Source organism: Macrobrachium nipponense, chromosome 2, assembly GCF_015104395.2.
Source record: "Macrobrachium nipponense isolate FS-2020 chromosome 2, ASM1510439v2, whole genome shotgun sequence".
NCBI lineage: Eukaryota > Metazoa > Arthropoda > Malacostraca > Decapoda > Palaemonidae > Macrobrachium > Macrobrachium nipponense.
In genome coordinates this window covers 168,440,859-168,463,036 of record NC_087201.1, presented here as the reverse complement: position 1 = coordinate 168,463,036, position 22,178 = coordinate 168,440,859, and the positions used below count along the sequence as shown (strand labels likewise).

General features: G+C 34.4%; 1 protein-coding gene across 7 annotated transcripts in view; it reads right to left on the bottom strand.

The window, feature by feature from the left end:
* Positions 1–10,754: 10,754 nt before the first annotated feature.
* LOC135221123 (CREB-regulated transcription coactivator 1-like) overlaps positions 10,755–22,178 on the bottom strand; it is an 89,827-nt gene continuing 78,403 nt past the window's right edge. For 6 of the 7 annotated variants that reach the window (XM_064258945.1, XM_064258950.1, XM_064258949.1 and 3 more), the window contains one exon: positions 10,755–21,911. In XM_064258945.1, coding sequence (XP_064115015.1) covers positions 21,779–21,911 — 133 coding nt within the window. In that variant the 3' untranslated portion in view covers positions 10,755–21,778. The remainder of the gene's footprint in view (positions 21,912–22,178) is intronic. The other variant, XM_064258946.1, reaches the window with a different exon arrangement.

Sequence of the window (22,178 nt, the reverse complement as noted above, 5' to 3'; positions counted from 1 at the left end):
GTAGCATGAAAAATGATTGACTGTCGGAGTCATTATTTTATAATTCACAACCAAATCTTAAATATTCTAACATCTAACTGTAAAATTATGTTGTTGGAGAAGACCAATTTGTACTCATATACAGGATAGGCATGAGAAGCATAAATTATCTTGGGTGATGGATAAAGATAAAAACACAACAATGCTGAAGGCACATAAATGAGAAAAAAAAATTAGCCAAATGTCTTCTTAAATAACCTCTATATCAGGATTTATAAGCTTTTAGTTTGAGGATCACCATATTAAAAGCTAAGTTTCTTGGCAACGTAATGATTTTCCCATCTCTTGAGGAAATTTCTAAAAGTACTACCTGTGAAAAAGAGTGATATACTGTATTCATTTTAAAGTCAAGAACTCATGTTCTGTGTCTGATGCCTATCTTGTAGCAAAGAAAGCCAAGTATAAATGGGTAATACTTAATCTGCCAGTGATGAGAGTTCCTCTGTTAACTTCTAACTTAACTTTTAGAAAACGATACATTACTAAACTTAATGGGGGAATGATGACACAATATTACAGTGAAAAGGAGAAAATAGAGTACATATCCCTCTGTTGCTGTTTTTTAAGGGAATAGCTCTTACTGGTATTGAAACATACTGAGTATACTAAATGGTGGTCATTCTCAATTTTGATGATTGAGACAGATACCTCATATGCACAGTATCACTTAATTTACAGGTACAAGAGATTCAGCTCCTCAGTTTCTTAGGTTTGTCTAGACTTCTTATGAGTCTGAGAACATCCTGTCAGCTATTGTAATGTACCTTGAAAGATATCTCCAAGTTTAAGCAAGGTGAAGACTTGCAGATATAAGCACATTTTATTTTGTGCAGTCCAACAAGATAAGAAAGATAAACTTTCCAGTCCTCTGAGCTGATGTTACATACATCTTAAGACAGAAAATAACTTCACATAAGCAGGAAGTGATCATAAAGGAAAAGTTAATACTACTAAGGAAATTGACCTGACTACCCTTTGCCATCTCGGAAAAAAAAATTTCATCTTAACTGTGAAGAACCATGGACACCATAAAAAAGGAAAAAGAAATGGAACACTACTTGTCTGTATCAGGCGAGGAATGATATTAGGGTGCAAAATGCATTATGAACTACATCAAAAGTTCAACAAGAAAATACCTTCAGTCAATAAAACACAAATAAAACTCTACATCAACCAAACATATGGTTAACTGAACCCCTGCCTGTAGTATGCAACCACAGTTCCTAATAAGAAATCATTATTTATGCATAATGGCCCAATTCCTGCAATGAAAAAATTACTGCACTGAAACTGCAACACTGGGTGCACCAAATAGAGTCAGACCATCGCTAGGCATGGAAGTACGTACATATTCCCAATCACAAGGAATATAGAAAACCAGCATGAAAGAAAAAAAGATGACTTGGAAAAATGTGAACAATAGTACAACTGCAAAACCAATACCTATAGTAGGTTAGGCTGAGTTACACCACATGACTCGGGTAAAGTTAGGATTTTGGTTCTTCCAAAGACTATAGTATATGAAAGCATAGATTCATATGCATGTCTGAACAAAATTACTGCACTGCATGCAATATCTAATGCGAACAATATGTCGGCAAACTTACAGGGCCTATGTACATTACTTATTTACTTAAGGAATGTTAACTATCAAAGAAAAATACCTTCAACGATACATCTTAAAACACAAGTCTTAAAGAGCAGATTTAAAATGGGTTTCTTCCACTATAAATGATATATTAACCCTTAAGGGACAGGCTAAATATATATGAAGCACACCCCTAGACCGGCCAATCTAAGAAAAAACACATCAATGGAAAGAGGAAGATATGCAAATGGACATAGTATATAAAAAATAAAATTCCAAAAATTTTTGTATCCTCCATGGAAAGTTGAAGGTGAATATTTACAACCGTGTACAGGGCCTCTTTTCCAAGACACTCATAAATTTTACCAAGTAATAATTTACAAAATTATAAAATTATAATTACAACTCACACAATATCATAAGAGATAAGAACTAAAATATTTACGCAATTTATACCAAGATTGGGAGATGCCGTAACTATTTGTGAGGTGTACATATTTTTTATAACATTTCTTTGCAAAATTAATATTAGAACTGACATATACTATCATAAAAGCTAAGAACTAAAACCAACAGCAATCCCTGGGTATATTTATGAGCAGATAAATAAAAAAACGTCACGGGATAGAGAAGGGAAATACTTTCCCCATCAAATCTCAAGGCATATTGATCGTCCTGTCCTGTGCTGAAGTGATATGAACAACTTTCCTGCTAAATTCATCCAAATTTTATGGCGCGTAGTATTAATACTCATATGAGCTAGCTCATCCATCACTTAAAACCTGTTATGGATACTCATATAATGATGCCCGTCCATTAAGGGTTAACCTTGTCAAATATCTATTCTCCATATATGTAATTCAACTTCAATTACCAACTATTCACAGCAGACTCAGTAAACATCAGTTTAATTTATCACACATTATGAGCTTTCCCAGCATAATAAAACACCAAAACTACAGCCGGTTTTCATCTAACCTTGAGCAAAATATACCATGGTTTAAAATCTACAGAACCTTAATCTTTGTACTTTCTATTTTCAGCAAAACCAAAAAAAAGTCCTTCAGAATCAAGTTACCATATGGCTTCTCTCACACCAAGAGCAATTCTTTCTAAACTACGTTCACACACATAACTATCACAAAGTGAAAAACTACTATTCCCAAAAAACCTCCAGTTCTATTCTTACAACCAATGACTTTCCTTTCCCACACACGAGCTACAGCTACTTCTTATGTCTACAAGAATCATAAATTGCAATACACAAAAACTTGCTTTCATAAGTGAACCATCTCAAGGCATTCGTGAAATGTAAGTACATTCAAAAACTTAATCTGGATGCGAGAAAGTGACTCACAAAAATTCTTCAAGTATTCTACCACTAACTAATTGGCCCTAGACTAGACACATAATCCTGGGTCATCTGGTTCCACAATTTTTGTGTAATGGGATGAAATAGGTGGCAGGGAGAGTTTTCATTAGGTTTACCTTCAATGTCTCACTAACCATCACGGATGAAGGTTGTGATATTTATTTTTTGATATTCTTTCTGAAATCATATGACAAGAATGGGTCCCATGATTAATAATAATAATAATAATAATAATAATAATAATAATAATAATAATAATAATAATAATAATGAAGTCCCTTTCTTTGTGAAAAATTATTATTACTAATACTACATTTGGTACTATTGGCAACCTGGAGGATTCCAAGAAAATCTACGGAAATAACGCCTTACTTTTTGCCTCTCACAAAAGTGTGACCATGGTCGATGCGCATTGCTGGTTTCCAAGCATTTAGGGTCACCAAAAATCGTGTTAACAATATCTAATCATCAGTGAACCTTACCTCATAATAATTTTAAAATCCCATACTAACTGTATTTCGAGACACCTTGGCTTAGCAGCCTCCTGAAGGGCCTTTGATATGATAATGTGACAAAGGGAAAAGTTAAGTATATCTTAGTTTAACCAGACCATTCAGCTGATTAACAGCTCTCCTAGAGTTGGCCCAAAGGATTAGATGTTTTTACGTGGCTAGGAACCAATCGGTTACTTAGCAACGGGACCTACAGCTTATTGCATCCGAAGCACAATGAGAAATAAATTCCTGATTCTGCATTGGCAGAGTGGGGACTCAAAACCCCGACCTTGAGATCAGTAGTCTAGAATGTAATCAACTCGTCCAACAAGGTACCTGTGACAATGGGAAATTTGTCAAGGTAGATTAATAAGCTTTCTCCCACCTGCAAGGTTTGGGATGTCTGCCAAAAATAGCCATGCTCATTACATTTCAGGAGATAAACACCACAGACATACTTCTCCTAGCTCTTATCTAAAGATATATCTCGTGGGTGTGGCTCTCACCAATAGGTCTGTTAACTAGATGAATTTTGTCTTTTAATGAGATGTAAACTCATCAAGTGGTAGCTGAGAGAGAGAGAGAGAGAGAGAGAGAGAGAGAGAGAGAGAGAGAGAGAGAGAGAGAGATAGAGAGAGAGCGAGGAGAGAGAGAAAGAGAGAGAAGAGAAGAGAGAGAGAGAGAGAGAGAGAGAGGAGAGAGGAGAGAGAGAGAGAGAAACGTATTACCCATGATACTTTAACCTGATCACTACATTAATACAGCTAAGAGCTAAGGGTAATCTTTGGTTTCATGACACTAAGCTAAAATATTCAATCATTACATGGCTGGCCAAAGAATTTGTTTTCAGTAAAGATATTTACATTTTACTTGATAAATTATGATTTCTTTACAATATAATTACTGGATTAAAACATTGTGAACATAATGAGAAAAATTCCTTAGTAAATTTCTTACCAAAGCCTGACGACATTCTTTCCTAGCTGATATTCCGCAGTTAGTGTTAACCTACAATCTCTGCATACAGGCATCAGATCAAGTAGCATCCTCATAAATTAATTGTGAGTGCAACCGATGAAGAGACAACATGGAATCTTTATGGCTCTCTTTTTTGTTACGAGGAATACAACTATCAAACAATTGATTTGATCTTTTTTAATTAACTGCTTAAGATTCCGTATTCCACTACCCTTAATTAAAGGTGATCAGTTGATGTAGTCTTTCAATTTAAGGTGAAATAAAAACAATTTCAATAAGTTCTAAGCAGAAAACTAACCCTGATCTAATTTCCATTATATCTGGATGAAATTTTTTTTTGAAAAAGCGCAACCTATCAGATGTATCCCAGGCCTGCAGTTCACATCGTTATTTACCCAGAACAAAATACTTCCTTACAAAATCTAATAAAATATCTGTTGCCCAGTAAATGATGTATTGCTTGTACATCTCTGAATTATCATTTTTACTTGTCAAGTCAAAAATTACATCAATATTTTCAAATGATAAATAGTTGATCTTAAATGATTTCATAATGTTTTAAAGAAAATCAAGACGACTTTGGCATTTTTCCTTAACTGATGCTTCCAACACCTGACACTAGACCTACATCATCTGCATACCGGAATTGGGTCCTACAGGTTATTCATAAAAAATCCACATGGGTAAATATGAGCGACCAATTCACAGACAAAACAATTAATTAACTTTGTTTTGGTTTGATTAGAACTACACTGCAATCCAACAATAAGCTTGAACTTATCTATTTTTTTTTTTATCACCATAAGGTTCATTATTGCATGAAGTCCTCCACTTATTCCATAAAACAATTTTTTCTTGCAAACCATGAGATCTTATACATCCCTGTAATTTTGTCCTCAAGAATCCCAGAATCATGAGTATTGAATCTGTCCAACAGAAATTAGAACCACTAAGCACAGTCTTAGGCAGCAGGATTCAAAGGTATCAGGGAGAGAACTCAATATGAGATTGAAGTTTTTGGAATACAAAATTTGTGGGTTATAAAAACTTACTAGTACTGTACTGTTTCATCACTACCCAATAAGCATATAAATAAATGAATCTCTATTTAGGTAGGAGGTTGGATGCCTGAAAGTACTGTATATTCATTTACTCCTGTAGGACCCAGAAGAGTGCCTAGGGACGAAAGGGAGTCATAAACCAAGTTCTAAAAAAAAAAAATTTCAGAATATTTCCGTTGATAGGTCCCAAAATGAATTCCTTCTAGTATTATGATCATTAAATAACTTACAGAGACCACTGATTGAATTTGGCATGGTTTGGTACTGTGTGATAAAACCTTTGTATAAAGAGGCCTCTTTACTCCAGAAAAAATTATACTACGTAATAATTATGCTTCCATTCATCACGAGGAAAGGAAAACAAAAGTATCAAACATTAATCAACAATAATTCTTCCTGATAATGAACTACTTACATCCTGGCTAATACAACTAAAATGAATGACACTACAGCGTGTATGTGTAAATCCTTCGAGACAAATCATATATATCAGTGTACTTCACTCTCATTTCTGGAAAAATGCTTCATATGAATATACTGTATGCACATACACACACATATATATATACACTCAACTTCGCTATTACACATAGCTCCATAAAAAACCAGCACTATATTTAAAAAGCTCTATGCTATATCTATATTGGTCCCAACCAATGAAAGCATTTTCGTATTCTTCCACAATCATACAATAAAGCAGGCGCACACAAACTTGGGGATACAACCCTAAATATATCATGTAGAGTTGAAACTGGGCATGGTCAGAGTACGTATGGGCAACCTTCAGTCAATGTCTTTTATACAAATATCTTGTGGTGAATGCCAACATAACTAAGAATCTTTTGCAAACATTTCTTAAGATTTTTTTGGTACTGGAAGTTTCACATTTTGTACTTTGCGTCTCATTCTAGAGAAATTTTGCATAAACATTATTCCCACCGAACTCACATAACCCCGAACGCTAATAAGACGAATCTTCATTGACAGTATCAGTAGTTTGCATTGTTATCTTGTAGGGCACAAGTTTGAACAGCCATGGGGAACTGAAAGCCTTGTCAGCATAAAGATGAATGATATACAAGTCAGCCAGTCTCCAATTGTTTGTTTGTTTGTTTGTTAGTATGGTGTTTTTATGATTGATTGATTGATCATGGAATTTAGGGCATAGCCCAAGCGCAGGGACCTGCAAAGGTCATTCAGGTTTTTACATTGCATGAAACTAGTAGTTATTCAGCAATGGGACCAACGGCTTTACGTGACTTCCGAACGACGTCGAGAGTGAATTTCTATCACCAGAAATACACATCTCTGACCCCTCAATGGAATGCCCGAGAATCGAACTCGCGGCCACCGAGGCGGCAGGCAAAGACCATACCAACCACGCCACTGAAGCACTGCTAGTCTCCATTACACAATGAACTTGTGAAACACAGCAAAAGTAAATAATCATTATCAATCAAAAAGGACAAATTTTTAATCCTTTTGGTCTTAACAATAGGATAATCTTCTTGCGCCAGCTGGATACCGGTTAAAAATAATCAAAGATTGTAAAGGAAGGAATCTGTGGCATCTGGAAACTCATACGTATACGAGGTGGAAGCTGGTCACCGACCAGGCATAGAAAAGGAAGAAAAATGTTAAAACAATAACTATTACCTAACTGAATTAAGTTTTATCAATTAAATTAGAAGTTTTGCCTATGACACAGTCCAATTAAACATGCTTCACCACTTCAGCCATGAACAGATTAGCAAATAAAATGTTAATTGTTTTTCTACAACAAATTACTACAATGTATTGTGTTTCAACTGCCTAATAAGAAAGACTTTCATGTGACCACATGACAGAGGTGGGGTGACGAGTGCAAAGGGGGGGTGGGGGAATGAGGGAACAATAATAGTGGTGAACAAAGATAATAGAAGGAAAATTAAATCTTAATACAAGGGATTCACCTTTGGAAAGGGGAAATGTCAATTTCAACTACTTTAATGGTAGGGAGGACATTTACAAATACAGTAAAATAAAAAAATAAAAACTTAACATTCTACCTTTAATTGATAATTTAGCATACTATTAATGACCTAGTATTGTTCATACACTTGACCACGTTTAAACTGCTTTTATGTACTAGATACTGAATAACCTCAAATGGAAAACTAAAGACACAGAGCAATGGAAGAATGACATAGGACAGGCTGCTATGTAAAGGTATTATTTAACCTAGGAAATAACCTCATTACTACTAGAAAACCATGGCTCAAATCTCTTGAACATTTTACCCCAATAGCATTTATGACCTGCAATGTGATGCCAGAGCTACTTAAAATATGTAGGGCATAAAGAGACAATTAGCAACACCTATAAGGCATATTTTGCAATGTGAAAAGCCACATTTCCTCTGCACACATCTTTTCAGAACCCTAAGGCTTATGTAATCCTAAACTAAATGTTACTAAAGAAGGGACTATATCTAGAGGAAAAAGGTGAAACATTATGATACAAGTTGCTTTTGTGTTAAAACAATAACCTGATCAAAACTAATCTGCGTTCTGATACACCAGCTAAACATATTCACAATTGTTACAAAACGTTTAACTTTAGAACAAAAAATGTGTGTGCGTGTCATAATATTTTTAATCTTATAAAGTCAGTCTAACTAAAAAACATCATTAGATTTCTCCCTACATAAATAATGTTCACAAATGACCTCCATACAGTTAAAAAATATCAACCTTCACTTTTGTAACAAAACTGACCTTTCATATCATTCTTATTTTTCCATCATCATCAGTCAACTTGAAACATCTGTGGATATCCTAAACATACATTCTGTCAAACTCAATGCAAGAACATTACCGTATCAGGCAGTTAAAAAAACGACATCAGCATCCAAACAACTCTTTTAAGGTCACTGTATCTATGGTACATTCAATTCCTTGTCTCAATTTGATGCAAACTGCACATAAAAACAAGCCATTATTATTTATAAGTAGTACTGGATGTATTCTAAAAATTTGCCATTAAAATCCAAAGCATAATCTATCCTAGCATTTTCAGCCTTTCATGTCAACAAAATATATGTAACTGATAAACAAAAAGCTAATTCAGAGAGCAATGAAAAGTAACTATCAAAATCTATTTCAGAATGGCAGTCACTTAATATGACAAATTTTCTAAGACAATTTGTATTTTTCATAGCTACAAACCTGAGGTCTTAACAATAGGATAGGCGCTAGAAATGATCCTATTGTTAAGACCGAAGGTTTGTTTGCATACGAACAAAAAGAGAGTTTAGCAAGACTATCCAACTATCAAAATCCATGAAAACCTGTTGAGTTAGTTGCTCCTAACAAGGATCTACTATGGTTACAAAGCCTATAGCACATGGAAATTTTACCATGACAGGTTTGCCTTTACCAGTTTACTTTGCGATCAAGTGAGAACAAAGACTAAAAAGTTAGAAGCGGAAATCTCGCTCGTTTTTTTTCATACACAATAACAATAACTTAAGAAGGATTCTCACTTCTCATCTAGTCCTTAACTGCAACTGTATACAACAAGTCATTTTAGAGTAATTTACCGGTAATGGAAACAGTGAATGGGTTTAGGATAAAGGGAAATCAGGGGCCACTGAAATAAACAAGCATAAAAAATTATTCAAGCAAGCTAGCTACACAAAGATAAGCTGTATATAAAAAAAAAATTATCCTAGGAGCATTCTCTTTGACCAAAAAGGTGATATATAAGCAAAACGAGGAATTGGCACTGTCTACATTTGTACTATACATTTTTAAGATTGTCTTTACCTTGCAACTTATATTACGATTGCTCATATTAAGAACAAATACTTAAATTTTCAAGATCAAGTTACCAGTTAAGGAAAATTGCAAAATTAATTTTCTTTTTCAAGTAAAATAATCACAATAATGCATATAACACTGCTCTTGTATTGTAAAGATTTAAAAGATTTCAAAACAAATAGCTTCCGTACTGTCTTTCAACCTTAGATCTATGATGTACCCACAAGTTCAGCACAGATGGCATGTACTCCCACAGTGGACAATCTCAAATTTCTCACTTTATACTTGGAGGTAAATATAACTGATGATGGTACAAAGAGAGAAGTGGTCATTCATTGTACAAGTGATACAAGGAAGTCACAAATGTGTTTGCAAAAGACTGGGAAAAGACCTTACGTATCTTTGGAACCCACAGTTGGAATGTACGGGGGACTGGTGAGTCAACTCTGCTTTATGGAAGTGAAGTGTGAATATCAAATGATAAAAATAAAAATATAATAAAAAGATAAATAAGTGTGTCTTGAGATGGTTCAGTCATGTAAAAATAATATACAAAAAATATGATAGGCTTTTGTGGCCAGGAAATGATTTCCAAACCATATGCAAGATAGAGGAGAGTGGTGCAGTGTGCTTGTTGAGGGTTCAACTTATTGTTGATGAGCATTCTGTGTAGTTGTATGGCACAGATAAAGTTTTGGAAATTTTGTGTAGTGGAGGAAGGGGAGGGGAGGGGAAGGGGGAGGGGGTGTAAATCAAAATTCAACGGCTGAGAGTGTGAATATGGCAGTACCTAATTCCTGGTTTTCCTCTTAGACTAACCCCCATCAGGGGAAACAACTTAAATGTGGTAGGGCACTCTGCCTGCAATTGAAAGGTTCATGGTTCAATCTTAGCCTGCAACCCACCAGTCAACCAAGCTGTGAATAAGTACCAACCAGATTCACAGTTTCAGATGGGATGTGACACAGGCATGAGGATAGCATCCACATCCTTACAGAACTCTGCTGTGGACTGGATGACGCCCTTAAGTGAGCTGCTCCCTCTAAACTGGACAAATTGCACATGGTGACAAAACCTATATAGCATAGGCACACATTATACATGCAAACATGTCTGTGTTATGTCCTTTCCATTCCACAGGGAATTACCAATCTCCCTTTTTTTCATTTAAAATGATAAAGAGAAAAATCACTTCTTTTCTAGAGTGCAATATATAATTTTATTAATAAATGATTTAACCAGACCTCTCAACTACCAATCTAAACTCAGGAGATTGTAATAGTTTATTGGCAATGTAATAATGATTTCTTTTCAAAATCTATCTTTCGGCATTTTGAATGTAGTGAACCTTGCCATTTCTAAAAAGAAGCCGTGTATCATTTTACTTATGATTAAATGTTCTTACAATAAAAGCAAGTCACGAGAGATTAACGGTATATGTTTATTTACCAAAGAGCTGACATGAATGTAAATCCAGTACAAAATTAACATTCACACATCAAAGTAATGATGCAAGGACTTGACAAAAACTTGTAACATAACTCATACAAAGAGAAAACAACAGTACATTCACGTGGTGTACGCAGTTCAATAAAGAGGTTAGGATCTTATCCCGAGGCTAAAACTAATCATAAAGCTATTTTCAAGGGCATACACGCAGCGTCCACATTTGTACACTTACACAATCATTTGGAAAATACACCCCTGGAATGCATCCTAAAACAGACACATGCTCCACAAGAATAAAGAATCAAGAAATGTACCCCATGAAGTACTGTCTACACAGTGCTGGGTTTAGAAATGTTTGGGTCATCTTCCACACAACTGCAAAGTATTCATTCTACTACTAGGTAAGAAAATTCACAGTTGCTTCCTTCAGTTGAAGCTGGCAAAATAAACAAAAGTCACAAGAAATTGCCATCTATATAAGATGAGTTTCATAAGACTTCACGTTGTAAGAGATATAAGAGTTGAGGATATGGAAAAAAAATAAAAACTATCATTTAGAAAAATAATTTTCAATGCTAACAAAGATTTATACTACTGTACACTTAATCAATAGACATTTACCCAATCCCTACAAATTTTTAACAAACATAAGAGAATCCATGTATGCATGATGTATATTCATAGGGATTCTAATCTATCCATTTATAGACACATCCAAATCATGAACTTCAACTAAAAAATCAGGTTGTCTACGTACGGTAGATAGCATTTAGAATAACAAAAATACGTATACGTATAAAAAAATTCCTTAAGTGCCACTTAAAAACTTTTTGTCATGGGTCCAGAGTTACGCAGTTAGGAGATTAAACAGTATGGTATTATATTTAGGACTACTATTACATAGTCTGATACTATTACCACTATGTAGGGCATTCTTACTGTCACAGAGATTCCTCAAAGGTTTTTGTCCTTGCAAAAAGGACCGCTTCTTTACTGAATACTTTACAACTTTACAAAAGCTTTGATGACTGGATAGTGTCAATTGTTGAAAGATTCGGACACATTTTTTTTTTTTTTTTACGAGATTTGTGCCTGACTAACTGTATATTAGTGTTCATCTCCCCGATAATTTCCTTCATATTAGACTATTTTCTGTTAGTACCAGCCTTCACAAATGAAAGACACACAGGACAAATGCCAGAAACCCAAATAAGAAAGGAACGATAAGCTGATGCAAAGGGTTAATTTCAAAAACAGGTAATCGACACTCACAGGAATCAATAACGACAAATCAAACTAAAAATGTATATCGGCAGGTGTTCCAGACTTTCTTAGTGAGGAAAATAATAGTACTTTACTTAATAATACAAGTGTAGGCTGAGTTGGACACTCGTTTTCACCCTTACCATAATATGTCTTTTTAAAATATGAGCTGATTAGCAATCAAACAACTGTAATTAAGAAAGAAGTCAAAAAGTCAAATTACAGTATACAGTATTGAGACAATCTGGGACAACATTCTGAAATTGCTTTTATACGAACAAAGCACAAAAAATTATGCAAATCATTAACTTTTCAAAAGCAGTCACAAGAAACTATTTCAACTTTTGCTGAAAACATATATGTACATACATATATATTGCAGTGTTCTGTTTACAAAGAAAAAGTAACATTTTAATTATTTCCAAAAATATGAAAAGACAATTGAAAATCGATCACAGGACCACAAACTCAATGAATGAGGTAATCATGACAGCCAAGGGCATAAAAAAAAGTTTAAAGATTATACCTCTATGTACTATAACCTAATCCCTCTGAAATGAGATAATTTTTGAGCGATTATGTTATAGAATGCACACACCACACTCCAAAGATTAAAGGGCAACAATTTTGTAATAGTTCTGCAAAAATATCAATGATGATAACGTCAGAGAGATTAAGTTTCCATTATGTAATAAAATAATAGGAGAAAAAGGTCTCCAGTTTAGCAACTTAACAGAGCAACGTGATGTAATAACTTTAACTCAAGTTTCATGGAAGAAATCTGTAATTACGTTTTACAAAATTAAATTTTTCGAACCAGGCTCTCTAAAACTATTGAACAGTATTATCTATGAACTGCATTTGGAGAAAGCATAAATTCCATCAAATCAAGGCATCATTACAGAAAATGACTAAAGTCATGATGAGAAAAAGAAGTACTACAGAAGTATAGGTCATTATACTTGATGATATTTTTATATTTTACATCAACAAAATATATATATATATAATATTTATGTACACTTTCTTGTAAACACCTCCACTGTAATAAATATAAAAAAAAATTTTCTTGTGCTTGTGTTCTTTTGTCCAAAAACTTAGAATGTGGAGGTCAATCAATTACCAACACCAAGGACTAATATTGCAAAGGGCATTCAAATAACTTGTTTTCCCCCAACCGTTTATAATCCTTGTGGGACTGGTTTAACATAAAACAAAACAAACACAAACTACTCACTGAACAGTGGTACCTCATTTAAATATATTTATATTAAGTTTTTTTCATATCTAAATATAATGAATGTGACACTTAAAATAAAATTTTTAACAACTGACAATACAAAAACAACCCCATCTCAATATATTATATGGTTAAACATTTAAACATTACTTTCTTTACTGTATAGAATGTTGCTGTGCTTAAAATCCATGTTACAGAAAAAATATCTCTCTCTCTCTCTCTATCATATACAGCTACATTAAATGAATACTTACAACAGAATAAAACTGAAAAAATTACAAAAGCAAAGTATCCTTGCTATGTAAAATGAAACCACATGAGATAACAAGAATGCACACCCTGTGAATCATCCACCTTCACTGGAATAGCTATGCATACTCAAGACCAAACATAACTGAGACCATAATTGCGTATGTGCTTCATATCACCAGACCAACAATTCAGAACTAACTGGAAAAGAATACTTTACTCCATCTGAAAAATCGCACTCAAAAATTCTTGTTGTCATTGCTCCGAAACTCAAATAACATACCTTTGAAAGCCTTAAGGTGTTTATGAGATCACTCTATTTGACATATCTATATCTAATCATTTTAGGTTTACACTGAATTGTCAACACAGTAGATAAAACACTACAAAATCTGACATCCAGACACATAAGACTGCAGGAATATCAAACTAAGACAGCAATGTAAAACAAATTTGCTGCCACAAATTTGGCAAATAATTTCATGGAAGTTTAAGAGCTAATAAAATAAACTATGCATTAATGGCTGCTAAACAGGTGCTCAAGACTGTAGGACAGGTTATTTTACAGGAATGAGTATGGTTGGTGAACAATTAAAAGAACTCCAATGTCTTGTAACTAATTTGTCAAAAATTAGGGTGGGAAAATGACAAAGCTCTATCATTGGGCAGCAGGAGACTCTACTGATAAAACTACGGCAAAGTTTGCTGCGAAGAGAAAATGCTGCCTTCTTGCTATCAAACGTTAAGAGGGGAAAAGACAACAATAGGCGAAGATGTAACAGCAATATCACAGCTGATTATAAAATTATAACTTGAGAGAATTTTTCCAGTAACCCAACTGAAAACAATTAGGATTCCTTAGCTTGTGTGTATATCCCTGTACAACACACACACACACACAAAACAATGTGGTTATATACAGTAGCCCCTTTACACACGTGTCCAAGATCTGCTGACAATGGGAAAATCTAAATGTAATTTTCCATAAGACTGAAAGCTTCAAAGGTTTCCACCTGCCTATAAGCAAGTACATACTATATGATTAAAATTGTTTCCCACACCCAAGCAAGCCCATTTCCAAAGGTGCATTTATTATGCCTTGAGTGTTCTCACTGTCTGCTTTTGTTCCTCCTGTTTATCAGTGTCTTAGCACTAAAAAGCCCTTATGTGCTGTAGTCACATAGTCACAAAAGTCTGAGTTCTAGTAATGATGGTGCTTCTATGCTGATGGGAAAGCATTGATCTTTCTCTCAGTTGGAAAATAAATGTTGGAAAATAAATTTCTCTTTATGATTGAAAATGGAAAGTGAATACAGCAGTTGCCAGGCAGCGAGTTAAAAACGAGTCTTTGATTCATGAAGTGCTAGAGCATACAAAATGATATTTTGTGCTACCTTTGCTGTTATGCCGAAGGCAGGAAAATTACCAATTGAGTTTGAAAAGACTTGAAAAGAGGTGGAAAAGGCATTAAATATCTGGGTTTTGAAAGATATGAATTGGAAATAAACAACAATAGGGTAAAAGGACAGAAGCCTTTTTGAGGACTTGAAAAAGTGTGGAACAGAAGGGAAAACCAAGCAATTCAAAACAAGACAGAAATGGTTGCAAGGGTTCAGAAATTAAAAGTTAAGCTGCTAGAGAGACTGCACCTCCCTTAACTGTTTCTACTCTTTTGGAAAAAGGTGCCTACCAGAACCAGTATCCACAAAAGTGAAGATCAGGTGCCATGCCTTCAAGCACAGAAGGACATACTTATACAAAAGGACATATGTTACAACCTGGCATTGTTTACTGAAAAAAAACCTTTAACATTTCTCCAAACATAAGACTTGTTAATGTTGAGCCGCCGCCCCCCCCACTTTTTTTTTTTTAGTCATCATTGAATACTATTTAATACATGCTAAGTTTCCTTTGCAGTCCTCTGTGAACACTTTGTGTACTGTTTGTATAAGATGATACTGTCCTGATCATAACTGACAGTTGTTTGGGTGTCTACTGGTCTGGGAAAGTTATTTTGCTCGTCAGAACACAGAAGCGACAGGATTTTGCAAGGTATCTCCAGTAAATATGTTTATAAGACTTTTTATAAGTAGTGCTACAAGGCTTCATTTTTCTGACTGTGGATTTTATACGTTTTACTAACTTAATGTCTGTTTACACAGAGGAGTAAGTAAATAGCAAAGTTAAGTTAAAGTTTTGGGGCAGACTAGCATATGCTATGCATCCAACATTGACCTTCACCTACAATTTACAACCTTTCTGACACCCCTCTGAATGTGTTGTTATAAGAAAGTGAGAGATTTCCATACAGCCTTCATGAATTACTATACAGAAACTCTTTTTTTTATTCTATTTATGCTTTATCAATACCTATGGCACCTACTGATGCTGATACAAGAAAAACTTGAAATAATTACCATATAAAAACCATGCAAGAAACTTGTAAGCAGAAAGTGTACACAGCAACGAGAACTTTTCACATTTTCACCGAGTTATGATCATGATGCCTGAGTCCAACTGTCAAACATTGACTATGCTGGACCATTTGGTATACCTTCTTTCCATGACCATTTCCTATTACAGCCGACATCAGCTAAAAAACCACAATACGTTGAAACACAGTCACAACAGTATATTGTACTGTATTATAATGTATCTTTATTGGCAGATAAATGTGTGCCTTTATTAAAGAAATAACTAGGAGCACAATATATTCTGGATAGTAAAGTTCACCCATTAGTCCACAATTTCACCTTGTTTTAATTTAATGTTAGCTCGCTAAAGAAATAATACATCAGGTTTGATGTAGTAAACAAATCTTGTGATTCACATGATGGCATTATGCAAAGAATACGCTACCAGTGTCAAATTAGCAAATACTTTGGAGGTTTTTTTGTTCTATACTCATCTAGAAATTTTAAATATTCAACATAACTATAAAGATGTATCTAATATAAAAACCGATTAGATAAACTAGAAATAGAGGAGTTACGATGAGAGCTTAAGCATGAAGAGGTAGACAGGAAATGTGAAGACTTGAAAACCTATAAAACCTATATTACAAAGCCTCCCAAACTGTTGGGAAAGTGACACTTAAAGAAGGATAGCATTAAGCAGCCAGGGAGCTCTGAAGTCCAATCTTCAAACTGATAATTAGGAAGGGAAAATAACAGCTTTTAATCTCGCAAGAGAACAAAAGTTTGAAATGATTTTATCAGTTGAGATGGCTTGCATTTTCAGTCATGACACATAACAGCAGATTTGAAAGCAGAGTTAACTATCTCATGTCATTCCAGTTGTGATGCTACTTTAAGAAAAAAAAAAAAGTGGAGAGTACATAAGAACGAAACATAATTTTATTGAAGTTGTCATCGAGCCCTACGGTAGGCGGGAGTCCAGTTACAAAGGAGAATTATTTCTCCGGATATAATAAAAATTATTCTATGAATAACAAACACAGTGCATATTAACTTAGGCCCAAATACCTATTTTGCAGTCCTTTCTTTTTCAATCCCTTCAAATTGCAAAATTTTGAATGAACTCTCACCGCCCCTACATGAGTCAAACATGAACACATTTTTTTACACCTTCAGCCCAATAAAGTACTTGGTGAAAATCATTTATTTCTCCTTTTCTTCTTGGCAAAATCCCTTAAAAGAGAAAAATCTACACAATTTTACCCTTTCAGATTAAAGAACAACCACATTTTGTGTCTTGTAAGTCCAGGCATATTGTGTGAATTTTTATAGGTCGTAAGTCTTGATTTGTAATAGAACTGGCCTGGAATGACCATGACCTAAATGACTAAGGTTTCAAGGTGACTGAAGTGATTTATGTGCTTCCACTGCCCAGGGTGGGGGAGAAAGAGGTGCCATTATCCATGATTGAAAGAACTTCTCAGTGAGAGATCATGGTTTCCAAAACTGTAATAGTTAGTTTAAAAGCCAATCTTTCTTAAAGCAAAGCGCCTAAGTGGTACAGACAGCATAGTCAATACTGACCGTGACTCGTTTTCACTGAATATATTTTTTGTTATTTTCTTTTTTTCTTTTCTCAATGCTTTCTCTTTTTAATGTTGATGTTTTCAACGTTGTTTTTCCTACTTCTGGTTGTGTATCTTCATGGAAGTTCAGATTTCCCATGTTCATTACAAACGTTTATTCAAGAACCTATGAATCTTTTAAGTTTGCAAGTGACTAAAGAAGTAAAAATGTTACTGGAATAAAATGCAAATGATGCTTAAATTTATCGCATTCATAATGATAATACCAATAATGATAATAATAACTATCATTATTGCTATTATTAGTTATTTTTTATCACTGCTATTATCAAAATAAGAAGCCTAACCTCTATAAAGTGTGGTATAAAGTACGAACAAAACAAATACACAAAATAAACTTCTATGAAAACTCTAAAATAAATAATATAACATAATATAAAGAAAACATAATAAGGAAATTAGGAAATAATAATACTATATATATATAGTTAATCTAATCCGCAAGAACACAGTGGCTAGACAAAAGCACCGACAGAGAGGCAGCCAATTCGAACTCGCAAGAATTCAATAGTTTATAAAATCCACAGGGGTAAGAATAATGACACAGCAGTAAAAAAATAAGTTGTGTTAATGCACATTTTGCTTAACAAACCCATAAGTGCCTGAACACATCAATCTATCTCTCCTTCTCTATTCTGATGTTTCTTGTCAACTTCACGAAATAAAAGATGAATATGCATAATGAACTTATGGAAACCTACATAAAATAATCATAATACTCAAATTGTTAACAACAAGGAAAAGATAATCCCAAACTGTTTATTTCAACCTCTGAACTATTCAGTGGATAAACGAACACTGACGCAGACACCATCCGCTGCCTCAATTGTAATATTGCCAAAATGCTAAAAAGGGTAAACATTTTTACCTTTTAAATACATAAAACCATTTTAACTGCTAAGCATAGTTGAGCAAATCTGATGTTTTCAGTTTATCCTATGCTTAAAGAATGTTTGTAAATATAGAAAGAAAAAGGGCGATTGTATGTCCGTAAACGTGAAAGTTAGGAAATTACTATACAAAATTTCTTAACTTTTCAAACTTTCTTATTCCTTAAACTAAAACTGCACATTTTTAAAAAGAGGGCCCTTTTCAAATAAAATGAATAAATATTATATTTACCCAATTCTGAACTCCATATCACTTTTATTTCTCAAAGGCTAACACAACATATTTTTTTGCCTTTCCCAGTCGACCGCAGAGGAATGACTGACAAGGAGGGACTCATTCTATCTCTCTGTGGCAAGATATTTGAACTGGCTTCTTCATTTTACAAGCACATTAATGCAGATGAACACTATAAGTTGTTTCAGGATAAAAAAAATAGATGATGATTTACCTCTATGAACACAATATGAAAAAATATTGATGAGATTTGAGTATATTTATAGTTCAGTGTATTCTGTGGTTAGAGAACTTTCTTTAAAAAATTGTGTGACTTTACAATAGTAAATACAAAAGTCGAGAAATTATATATTAAAAAAAATTGTATATCTTTTTCTAACTTTCTAATCTCTTAACCTAAAACTGCACATCTCTTTTTACACAGGGCTCATTACGCAAGCACAAAACTTACAACAATCGATTTTGCCAACTCTGGTTAAAGATTATTTTTTCAGTACAGTATTTAAATTAAATATTAATGTCTGGCTGTTTGAATTGGGAGCTGGTCCTTCTCTCTCTCTCTCTCTCTCTCTCTCTCTCGCTCTCTCTCTCTCTCTCTCTGTGGAATGTTCAATAATTTTCTTATGGCAATTTTATTTCTATTGTACTATTTCAATTATATTTCAGTTCTTCATTACATAATATTTTTCCACAAATTAATAAGTTTTCAGTTTAATTACATATTTCAATTCTTCACTAAATAATATTTTTTTCTCCAAATTAATAAGCTTTCAGTTTAATTAAATGTCAATGAAAGTAAAGTTAGCCGTATCACATCTGGATACCACAGGTAAATCCAGTCAGGGAAGCTAAGCATTACTGGGATTGTGTCAGGTGACAATCAAGATATGCCATACCCTGTCAACACAAGATCCTTGAAGATCCTTGGGACTGGGTGTGGTGTTTGCAAAACCTCATCTTAAAATGTCATGCTGGGGAACTGAAGGCTTACATAGTCTGGAGCTTCTACCTTTCATGGGAAAAGCTTTTAGTAATATGTAATGCCATGGGCCTCAGTGAACTTCTACCACACTTGTCTTTTCTATGCTTGCAATTCCACAGACCTCCACTTGATCTCCAGCCTCCAGTCTCGTGTATCTTACAAGTAGGTCTAGTTTGCCAACTCATTTGGTGCTCACAAGAGCCAAGCTGACACTATCATGTACCATTCTCCTAGGGTGGCATAAAGCACATGTCTAAACCATCTCCATCTCTCCTTCGTCATCAGCATCAATATCCCAGGTGTTGTGACGCTACTTTTAGTTTACATAATCGTTCTCCGTTATTATGTCACGTGCATATGGAACATCCGTGATACCCCTTCAATCACTTTTCACTATATCCTGCTAACTGACACCTAAAATTCCTCTTAAAGCTGTTCTCAAATCGATAAAATCTCATATATACACATAGTTACACTGCCATACTGTGACTCATATCTGCACGGCAATAGAGATTGTAATGACCTATGTGCAGTTCACACAAATCTTGCGTATCTAATTTCCATATCTTATACAGCCAGCATATCAACTTGAAAGACCCTTTCCTCAGCCAGTGTTAATTTATACCTTCCCACATATATACTCTGTCATTAAATTATTATATTTTTACTCAGATTTATCTCGTTTCCTCTCTGAAATTATGACTCATTCTCTTAAACACTGAAATTTTGTGTTACTTTTGCTAATTAAAACAGTAACAACTGCATACCTTACATCAGTTGCTCCCACCACCCTCTGCCCAAGTCTACCAAAAGGTGTCCTTTCCAACTGCCAAACTGCGTACCTTTCCTAACTGGTGATTTCAGTCTTTACCACTGTCTACCTGCATGTATACTGTACAGATGGAGAACTGTAACTCTGCAACATCTTAATTTTTTGCATAATTTCATAAGGTTACTTTTAACATGGGTACTGTGTAAAATTGAAGAGATGCTAACGAGCTGCGACATTTTAAATATGATGTGCAGTTATACAAGCACACTTGAAATGTTATAACAAACTGCAGTACATTACACTAAACATAAGAGAAAAAATATTGTACTTTTCCATCTCTGCTCCATGGAGATCACCCCACAAATACAGTGCTTATATAGAAAACATTTTTGATTCTGACACACTAATGAAAACATTCACTGTCATCAAATCCTTAAAGGTAAGTTACATTAGAGCTTACAACCCTACTGAAAGAGAATTTATCCTTGTTTTAATGAATTTGACTTGAATGCCCTTCATAATTCACTTAAAAAAATCATATTCAAATTTTATCGTATCTGTCCACTTTCATTCAAAACCAATCCATGGATCTTCTACAACTTAGGTCTTTTAACAATTTACCCCAAAATTGAAAAGTGTAGTAAAAAAAAAAAAAAAAAAAAAAAAAAAAAAAAAAAAATTCTACTCCTTTACTGAATAACCTAGAGAGTTTGGTAATTATTAGCAAATGACTCAGAGCAGACTGAATCACCTACAACCATAAAAAGGATGATCAAGCGCTGGGACACTGAAGTCAAAAAGATTCCATGAGTTTCTACAGTATGTGAGAGAGAATATGCATTAAAAATGCAACACTGAATGAAATGACTGTAGGTGCAAGGATTCTTGGTAGTATGAGAAAAATGACGTACTGTAACTCAGCCGTCAGGCATGAAGAAAAATTTCTTATTGCATGAGACATCGAAGCACCTTGTGCAAATGAGAAAAAAATCTTTTGAATGAAGAATCTACTTGCACATCTTTTTTTTTTTTTTTCATGGAAGGAGCAGTAAGAACACATACCACCGTTACCTGCAAATAATATGGATGCTGCTCCTGAAGAAAAGTTGAACACACTCTTATCTCATGTAAGGTGATGACACATTGATGTGCGTCATCCAGACATATCTTCAGTGGCTACAAACACATTAAATGAGCTGCTGGTAGTTGGAGGTGGCTTACAAATGCACTAAAGCCTTGCTCTACGCCTGCTTCTGGCTTTGTGTTACGGGGAGCCAAACGCCCACCTTGACTGAGGCAAAGGTTAGGGACCGGACGACGTGGATGAAGCAGAACGATGATCCCTTCGGAAACTTTCTTCTGTCTCTTGGTCGACCAGTAGCTGATCAACTGCGTTTTGATCCACCATCATGTTCAATTCATTCTCATCTAATCTGCTGAAAATTTCAACACGTTAATTTCACTGCCACGATAAGTTTCATACAATAAGAAATATCATCCAGTTTCCATCAAAGACATGAAAAACAAAATGAACTTTTTTGAGGGTAAGTCTCTCTACAGATTTACAAATGGAAAAATTCACTCAACAAATTACAATTTATTCATAAATAATAATAAACCTACAGTACCCTATCAGCAAATTAGTTTCATATTTAGCAAACTCTTCATAATTGTTAATGGCCCTATAGCTTCACCCAACATTG